General features: G+C 40.5%; 2 protein-coding genes across 6 annotated transcripts in view; one reads left to right on the top strand and one right to left on the bottom strand.

Annotated features, from left to right (window-relative positions):
* Nucleotides 1-7,862, bottom strand: part of fsip1 (fibrous sheath interacting protein 1) — a 30,709-nt gene extending 22,847 nt beyond the window's left edge. For 2 of the 4 annotated variants that reach the window (XM_032501033.1, XM_032501036.1), the window contains exons 1-8: nucleotides 7,512-7,862; nucleotides 7,339-7,396; nucleotides 6,870-7,039; nucleotides 6,522-6,603; nucleotides 6,313-6,402; nucleotides 5,561-5,700; nucleotides 4,762-4,875; nucleotides 2,564-2,710 (exon numbers count right to left, since the gene is read on the bottom strand). In XM_032501033.1, the coding sequence (XP_032356924.1) occupies nucleotides 2,564-2,710; nucleotides 4,762-4,875; nucleotides 5,561-5,700; nucleotides 6,313-6,402; nucleotides 6,522-6,603; nucleotides 6,870-7,039; nucleotides 7,339-7,396; nucleotides 7,512-7,673 (963 nt within the window). In that variant the 5' untranslated portion in view covers nucleotides 7,674-7,862. The remainder of the gene's footprint in view (nucleotides 1-2,563; nucleotides 2,711-4,761; nucleotides 4,876-5,560; nucleotides 5,701-6,312; nucleotides 6,403-6,521; nucleotides 6,604-6,869; nucleotides 7,040-7,338; nucleotides 7,397-7,511) is intronic. The other 2 variants (XM_032501034.1, XM_032501035.1) reach the window with 2 other exon arrangements.
* Nucleotides 7,863-7,943: 81 nt separating this feature from the next.
* The window catches only part of LOC116670477 (sushi domain-containing protein 6), a 7,371-nt gene continuing 6,574 nt past the window's right edge, over nucleotides 7,944-8,740 (top strand). Inside the window, exon 1 of one of the 2 annotated variants that reach the window (XM_032501032.1) lies at nucleotides 7,944-8,314. The gene's annotated coding sequence lies outside the window, so the exon portion shown is untranslated. The remainder of the gene's footprint in view (nucleotides 8,315-8,740) is intronic. The other variant, XM_032501030.1, reaches the window with a different exon arrangement.

Raw genomic sequence — 8,740 nt, 5'->3', positions numbered from 1 at the left:
CCCCCCCCTGTGGTCATATAATGAGTGAAACTGTGCTTCTACAAACACTGATTCTGTGGTTAATGGTATCATGAGAGGGATTATTCTGTGCCATATTATTCAGTTCGTACTGAATAATATGCTCCTGCCACTGCATGGATTGGACAATGGACAAAAAGAAAAGACAAGTAGCTGTTAACTTATGTGCTTTATTGCTATCCATGGACGACCACCTGTGCTCAAGATATTTTCACCTGTACAAAATATGCTTTTCATACAAAAAAATGTATTGTTACAATTAGATTGGCTGCAGTATGTGTGCTATGGGCTTCCTATCCAGTATACAGTAGTCTTTAGTACTGTATATGTCGTAAGCCTTTCAGCATTTATATCTCCAAATGAAAGGGAAAAGCCTTGTTCCTTTTCTGGAGCTGGCACTCTGTGTACCTCCACCAGCTCTGTAATTAGGTTCTAAGGGGGGGGGGACTGACTCTCCTCTGTGGCAGTATCCCGGCTGGTGCCAGGCCTCACAAGACTGCATCCACCATCACAGGCTCAAGGAAAGGTCCCGCTTAGCCAGAGAGCCTAACACAAAGGCAATTGCGCAGGCATGCACGGCTGCTTTTTTCTCAGAATATCAATCACAACTTTTAGGGAAAGGATGCCGCCAAGTTCTGAAATCACGGATTAAAGCACCAACGGATCTTTTATAAGCGAGTGCTCACTGGGGGGAGGTGAATAACTCCCTCTTCCATGTAAAACGTTAAAGATCTAACGTGGCCACATAGAGAGACAGGAAACTTGGACATTGAGGCTGTGATTTAATATCAAGGTGGGGGGAAAAACGTTTCAGCAGTGTTGAAACTCTTAAGTATCTTGCATGTGTACATTATAGACGGCCATAGAATGAGCAAGCTAACAACCAGGTTCCTGAATTGCTGTCCAGGTGGTTTCAGTTAGGAAATATGACTGTTGCAAGCTACTGCAGAAAAGAAGGGTAAATGCAAAACAAAAGCATATTTACTTTTAGGACCACCTTTTGAGATTTACGGGCACCAATGTGGTATGAATCTGAAAGAGATTGTTATCACTGGCAACTGCTACTTTTTTAAACAGTACAGTTGTGAGCTTAACCAACCTTTTGGTTTTTATTTTTGAAAACACTATTTCGATATTGTCATCTGAAGTGGGATCTTTGCTAACGGTTGCTTGAGAGACAAAAGTGTTGTCATTGTTTTATTCCTATTTTACATCATTTAAAAAGAATGCCTGCATTAGCCATTTCAGCACTAATGCAGAGCAGATGATGGATGGATGATAGGGAATTTTACTTTCCCCAAAATTCTGTTGGGGCACAATGTTTAAGGGTTGGAAAGGGAATGGACGTATGTTACAAAAAAGTAGCCCATCCAGCTCCCCAGTAATATCCCAGTTTTGTAGTATTTGGCCAAAATTACACTCAATGTCATGTGAGGGAGAGCGCAAGGGAGGATTGTGTTAAAAGATGACAAACGATTAAACAATTATAATAGTTAGCAATTAATTCTGTCAATCAACTGATCAATTTGTTTCAGCTACACATGTCACATCCCATTGATCATAAACTTATTTTAATGCTCCATCCCACACGAGACAGTAGAAATATTCAGAATCCTTATCATCTAAACAGAAAACTGGAGGACTTAAGCTGAGATTTACTGCCGTCTCCTTACATCATATGAATGACTGAGTACATTTACAGTGTTAAAGTTGGAAATAATTAGGTCAGCAGCATAAATATTCCAGACAATATGACATAGTTCATATGCTATTCCAGCACTGGGCTTCAAGCACTGCATTTTTTTCCTTGTCAACATCCAGTAGTGGCATTAGAAAATTGCACCCACGGTTCACAAAACAGTATTGTAAAGTGTTTTTATGACTTTAAAAACATTTTTCCACTGACAGGCTACACAAATGAGCATGCCATCTGCCCTTTAAAATGCAGTGAGATAAGGCTCTGAGATAACTCACTAAGCTGACGTCTAGGAGTGGGCCAAAGACCAGAACCAAGGCCTGGAAAATCTTTATAGTTATAAATATCTTTTAAGTTGGTTCTCCACAGTCTGATGTGGTAGTAATGTGAGATCATACTCTAAACTCAGACAATGTACAGCATTTAAAGGCTGAGGATTATGAGCAAATCAGGGAATAGACTAAAAAGGAAAATGTTGGGAATCACAGACAATCAAGTATGAAAATTATGGATACATAAAACATAAATTCCTAAATGTTTTACATGTGCCACTGATCATATGGAAAATGATTATTAGAATAAGAAAACAATAGTCAAAGCAAAATCTTTACATTAAATTTACGAGGGTCAAATAATGCACAAGTGACTTTATATGGCTTAGATATGGAAACACGGCTGGAAAAGTGATGCAACCCTCAGTCCAAAATTACACAATACTGTTTTTTTCCTACAAACAAACAACTGACTCCCTGAGGGTCACTCCCTTATTATACTGGATACACAAGAAAACAGAGACCCCATAAACCCCTTGCTGTTATAATGTAGACAGTAGTGCTGTTGGATACATACCTGGGACATGATCAGGACTGAGTATGAGCTTTGCACTGAGAGAAGTTCTTCGGCAGGAAGGAGAAGGCAAATTTTGGAGTCAATGTCAATCAGCTGCTCCAGGTCGGAAGGCTCCGGGGAGTAACCCTGGCCTGTCCACATGTCCTCCTGGAAGAGAATCATTGCTAAAGTAAGGCAAAGCCCCCTGGATTACAAGGCAACTTTTTGTAGCGGCAATTGGGGGGAGGGGGGGACTGATAAACATTAGCTAACTATTCTTTATTCAGCAACTTTGTGACAGTTGTCTGGAACAGGGAAGGGTTACGAAGTCTGACTCTCACACTTGGTAATCACTTCTGGATGGTGAACAGGGTCCTGGTCAAACGCGAAAACTTTGACAATTGTCTCATCTTCACTGTGACTGTTTGAGATATTACATCCTATGGGAAACAGTGGGTGGGTGGTGAGCTCATCACAGCCCAGTGGTGAGATAGGAGGATCTTGCAGTAAGGATTTCATGCCAACTCTGCAAAGAACACAGCTGTGACCTCTGAGCACTCTGAGGGGGGAGCAGAAGTAAGCTGGCAGAAGAAAACCGCAAACACGGGTCGATAGGTAGAACCCGACACAAAGCCAAAAATTGAAATGAGATCAACACATTCTTTGGACACTGATTTGTGTTTCCTATTTGCAGATCTAATCTGATCAAGCTACTATAATGTTTTAACCACGGCAGGGGCTTATTTAGATGTGGCAGAACACCTCAATCTCTCTAGCTTCATATTTAGCGTAAGAAATGGAATGGAAATTGATCTTTTCTAACTCTCAAGAGCGGGATCAATCTTGTCATGTATCTTGACAAGAAATGAAATAGGCGCATTACGCATGTCAAACTTTTGCGATGACTGACTGCTACTGATTTGCTGCCTCGGGTTACCAGAACTACACAAAACTGTGGAACTTGTTAGGACAAGAGTCAGTACCATCAAAAACAAGTATGAGGCAAACCCTGATCAGCAGTTTGTGATTGATCTGTCCCTGGGTATTCTGCCAAGAACTGAGTGAATTCCCCCGAACTACAGACACATCACTGCCAAAGTCCTGGTGACATAAATAATGTGCTTGCTTCGTTATGATCATTTATAATCGCACACCTCTCAATAACAGGAAGTCTTCCACCAGCCAATAAAAAAATAGCATCTGTTCTCCCCTCAGTTTGGTATCTGCCACCACAGTCACTGCAGTAATGTTCTAAATGTCAAGGCAAACAACATAGAGCAGGAAGACATGAAAAGAAAACCCAAAACCTCTGGCAAGCTGTCCCACGGATGCAGAACTGTCGGGGTCAGGCTAAATGGAACCGTATGTGAAAGGTAAGTATGTTCCTTCTAGCTTCCCAACAGGCTTCATCCCATCTGACTATTAAAGCAAATTAAAATAAAAGAACATTTGAAGTTAGGAGGGTGCCAGTGGGTTCAATGAAATATTCTACTGCTCTATATGACACAGGTTCTCAGATGAATCATCATCAGGTCTCAGTCTCTTGGCTTTTAGCTCCATTAGCACACCCTCATTAGCACCATGAGTGAAACTGTAGCTTAAATTAGGGCTAAATGAAAGATCCTGGCTTCAGAATATTGCAGAAACACCACAGAGGGAATTGTTATTGAATAGGAAAATGTGATAACAAAATGAATCCATATCATGCAGCATTCCACGTGAACTGCATGTGGTACTTGACATCTGGTTCATTAATTTGAACTGCTTTGAGGAGTCACAATCTTCTGCCCAAAGGCTGTCGGAGCTGCCAAGCAGTCATCAAAACATGGATGTCTGACCAATGTTACTCTATGTGCTGTTTTGAGGGCCAAAGTCTGGTTGAGCTACTTAATGTCTTTAATAACAGTATTTGAAAGGCCAAATGTTAGATAATGAGACAGCTTTCAACAAATAGCATTGTGAAAGAAACATTTTATGAACTGATTGTTTTAAAAAGGTTGTGACTAAACACTGGAAGCAACATTTCCTTTCTTTTAATAATGAACATACTAGGTTTTAAATGTAGTAAATATCAAAATGTTGGTAGCAGAAACAGTGGATGGGATCATCTACAGTAATGCTGCTCCCCTTAAGTTATCTGTACATGAGGGGGAAGGAACTTGAAAAAGAGAGACTTCCTACAGCACATTATGTCTGTTAGGGCTTTAATGTGAGCCTACCTCTCTGTCTGCGCCTCTGGCACCGTCCTCTTCATCTACTTCTCGGAGGAGCTCGGCCAGACGCTCTTTCTCTGCCTGAGTCATAAGCACTTGGTCCACTTCACCACTTACTAGCTATTGCATTTGGAGAGAAAAAAGAGAATGAAAATCCTTATTTGCATACCATTTCTATTCTTTTCAGTGATGCCCTATAAATCTAAACTAGAGCCTGACCAGTGAAGGGTTTTTAAGGCCGATACAAATATTTGGTTATTTAAAAATCCAATATATCAGCATATATATATATATATATATAAAATCTCTCTCCAGAAACACTTAACAAAACAGATTTCCCTAACATTATTTATGAGTTCTCACTAAAATATTTGTTGTATTGCCACAACAGAAGAGAGGAACATCAACATATAAAAGTTCTAATAGAAAAGGTATAAAAATACAAACTTAAGATATGACACTTAAAGTCCTTTGAACAAAAACACCAAACCAAACAAAAAATAATCAGTGTTGCCAACAGGGACATTGTAGACCGCCCTCTGGTGGACAAACGATGCAATGCCAACACTCATAACATGGTTGACAGTCTGTTTTTATTTTTTAAATATTAATTTATTCATAATTTTTTGTCTGCCATTATAAATGCTTGGGAAATGCCTAATATCGGCCCGCCGATATATCGGTCAGGCTCTAGTCTAAACTACCTCTTTCTTTTGAGCTAGAGACAAATATTGTTCTCACTGAAAATAAAAGGTGCCCCATACACCCCAGGACTACATTTGGCCCAACGTGAACTTTGACATACCTCAATGTTTCTCTTGACAAAGTCCTTCTGTTTTTTCTTGCCTTTGGAAGCTCCACAGTGGCTGCCTTCAAATTGCTCTTTCCTAGTCTCCTCATGGCCTATTTCAAATGATTCTGTCAAACTGTCTGGCCTCTTTTCACCTGTCACAAAGGCCACACTTTAGATTCCAAAAGGCAAAAGCTCTAATAACAACCATTGGCCACATCTGACACAAAACGTCAGAATTTCTATGAGTCATTTTTTCATTTTTGATTAATGTGTTTGCAGCTGCCCAAATCATCTTGAAAGGGTAAAATATAAAACTTAGACAACTCTAATGCTAGCCCTGCAAGGCGGCCTAGTGGGTGTGAAGACCGTTCTTGAACTTAGGTGTAAGCGGTTCAAGCAGCCAACCTACCAAATTGTCTAGAGCAGAGCAACACGAATAATTCCTCACATCTCCAGGGAGATCTTTTTCCTTCCTTAAGGGATCAATATCATAAAAAACCACAAAATCTTGATCAGGAAATTGTTCAGGAGTCTCACAGCGGGTAAATTGTTAGCCATTGACTTCTGTAAAACTGAGTTAATACTGCTGTCTGCACCAGCCCACCATGAAGGGGGAAACATCTATAAATTCCCTGAGCTCATGGCGCCATCAAGTGCACAATCTAGGGAGTACAACGAAGAACATGGATTTTAAGATCCGTGATCTTAACATGGTAAACTGAGTGCTGCTTTTTTTCATCCACGTTCAATTCTCACTAACTCACTTTGCTCCAAGTACAGGCTGTCTCTGATGTGATCAGAGTCAGGAACCTGAGTTTCAAACACAGGCACAAAGTCGTCCTCCTCTTCTGTCCCTTTTAGGATTAAAACAAAAGAAAGAAAGAAACATATTTAAGATGTGTCCCAGTGACTGCATAACATAACTTTTCAACACTGTTGCTTATCTCTTGCCTATAATGATGCTTATGCTTACCAGTAAGTGCTTCCAGAGCCAAAAACAACCTTGTGTTCATGGCTTCTTGGGCACATTCAGAGTGACCTTCAGGCATATTCTGCTGCAGAAAAATAATAATAATAATAATAGTAATAATTTGGACTTATATAGCGCCTTTCACAAACCCAAGGACGCTTAACAAACAAGGGGGGGGGGGGGGGGGGGTTGAGTCAATTTTGTTGTGCGCATTAGAAGCGGCGACAGACACGCCAGCGTCCTCTCACGTCTCAAATACTCAATGACATCACACCTGACCACCTTTTTTTTATTCCAAAACCTGGTAGTGAACTCGTAATGTAAATTGGAGTGAATGAAGACTTTGAATACCTGGAGCTCTTGCCAGAGTTTTGCTTTAACTTCTTTCCTTTGACGCTTGACTTCTTTTTCTATGCAGATCTTTGCAGACAGTATTTCATCAAGTTGTCTCATTTCCTCAATGGCTCTCTGTAGTTTTGAACCTTCCTTCTGTTCATCAGTAACTTCAATGTGACACTGACCTGAAAGATGCACAAACATTATACAGAGTGTAGGGTTACTGAATAATTAAAACTGGAATATCCTAAAAGTGCACTATTATTACATATTACATGTCATTTAGCTGAGGCTTTTATCCAAAGTAACTTACAATTGCTAAATACAGTGAGTCAGAGGTACGCCTCTGGAACAACTAGGGTTAGGTGTCTTGCTCAGGGACACATTGGCTGATCTATTGCAGTGGGAATTGAACCCAGATCTCCCACACCAAAGACATGGGTCATATCCACCCTCATACTAGCTACTCCATCAGAACACTTACCTTTGGCAGGACCACTGGCTGATGAGTTGATTATAGTTTCTTCAGAGCTGCTCTGGGTCTAATGTTACAGGGAATTGTTTTTGTCAGAAAGTTATCTGAAATTGTACAGTTTTGTAAGTCGATCATCATAAATGTTGTAATGTGCATGTATCGTCTTTAATTAACTTAATTACCTGAATGTCAGCAGCTTCGTTGGTCAAAACAACAAGGGCGAATGGAGTTGTAGAACCAATTCTGTCATTATGAGGCATAGACACGCTCGACACACGGCTACCTGTTAGCTCACTCGATGCAGGTCGAGAAATGTCATCTAAATTTCCTCTGATAATTTCCATAGTGTGATTTTTCTTAAGCTGTATTTCAAGAATAAAAACGACAATAAAAGTATTTTACTAGTATTAAATTGATGATGCTAAGTAAAACCACTTTTACTCAACCACAACAGAAACCCTCGAATATGTCCCGTGGTTTGTCCCCCCATTTTTTCGGTTACTATGGACGCAAACGCTCCCAAATATGCCTTAGTTACTATGGCTACCGGACGAAATCGGGTAGATGCTAGATCGGATCCACTAGACGTGTCTACGTCAATTAACGTGCCATGTGGCCCGCCTTTATTCTGCCTTATTCTGCCTCGGATTGGTTTACCCTGGTATTCTTTTCCTAACCCTAACCAATCCCCACTATTCATGCCTAAACCCAACTACGTCGACCATTCTAACAGATCCGATTTAGGATCTACCACGAAATCGAGGCAGCTCAGCTGATGTTTCAATTGATCTAGCTAGCATAACGATTAATAAGCTAGCCAATAGGACGCTAGCGTTTAGCTGTAGCAGAACCACTCGGCTCGTTAAATCATATCGTCGTTTCGGCTGTAACGTTAAATGTTGTCGACGTAGCTGATATATTTTTGATAAATGTAACCTATACAGTGTGACAAAGAGGGTGGAGGATTCGAGGCCGTGTTTCTGTGGTAGGCAACGCTAACCAACGAGCCCATTGTCATGTCTAGCTAGCGTTAGCAAGCTAATAACATTGATGTAGCTAGCTACCCTAACAATGAAAACCATCTATGATGTGCTACGTTGGATGTTATAGCTAGTCATAAAACCTAGGTGGTAGCACAGTTGCTAGCTAGTTATCATAAGCAGCATACCCTCCGTATGTAAATGAGATAGGTTTTGCTTTGGACTTAGTAATGTTATCAAACGTAACGTTAGCTATCACAGCTAATAAAGAAGCACCGAAAATGGGTGTGTAGCCGCTTAGACAGAACCGGAGTTACGTCTTATATGCGGGAGGTATAAATAGCTAAAGCCGTTGCTACGTTGACATACCTAGCTAATGGCATTACAGAGAGGAGTTTGCATTGCTTTCTAGTCAGCGCTAGCTCGCTTAA

The sequence above is a fragment of the Etheostoma spectabile genome, chromosome 20, assembly GCF_008692095.1.
Source record: "Etheostoma spectabile isolate EspeVRDwgs_2016 chromosome 20, UIUC_Espe_1.0, whole genome shotgun sequence".
NCBI classification, from domain to species: domain Eukaryota; kingdom Metazoa; phylum Chordata; class Actinopteri; order Perciformes; family Percidae; genus Etheostoma; species Etheostoma spectabile.
This window is presented reverse-complemented; position numbering and strand designations above follow the sequence as displayed.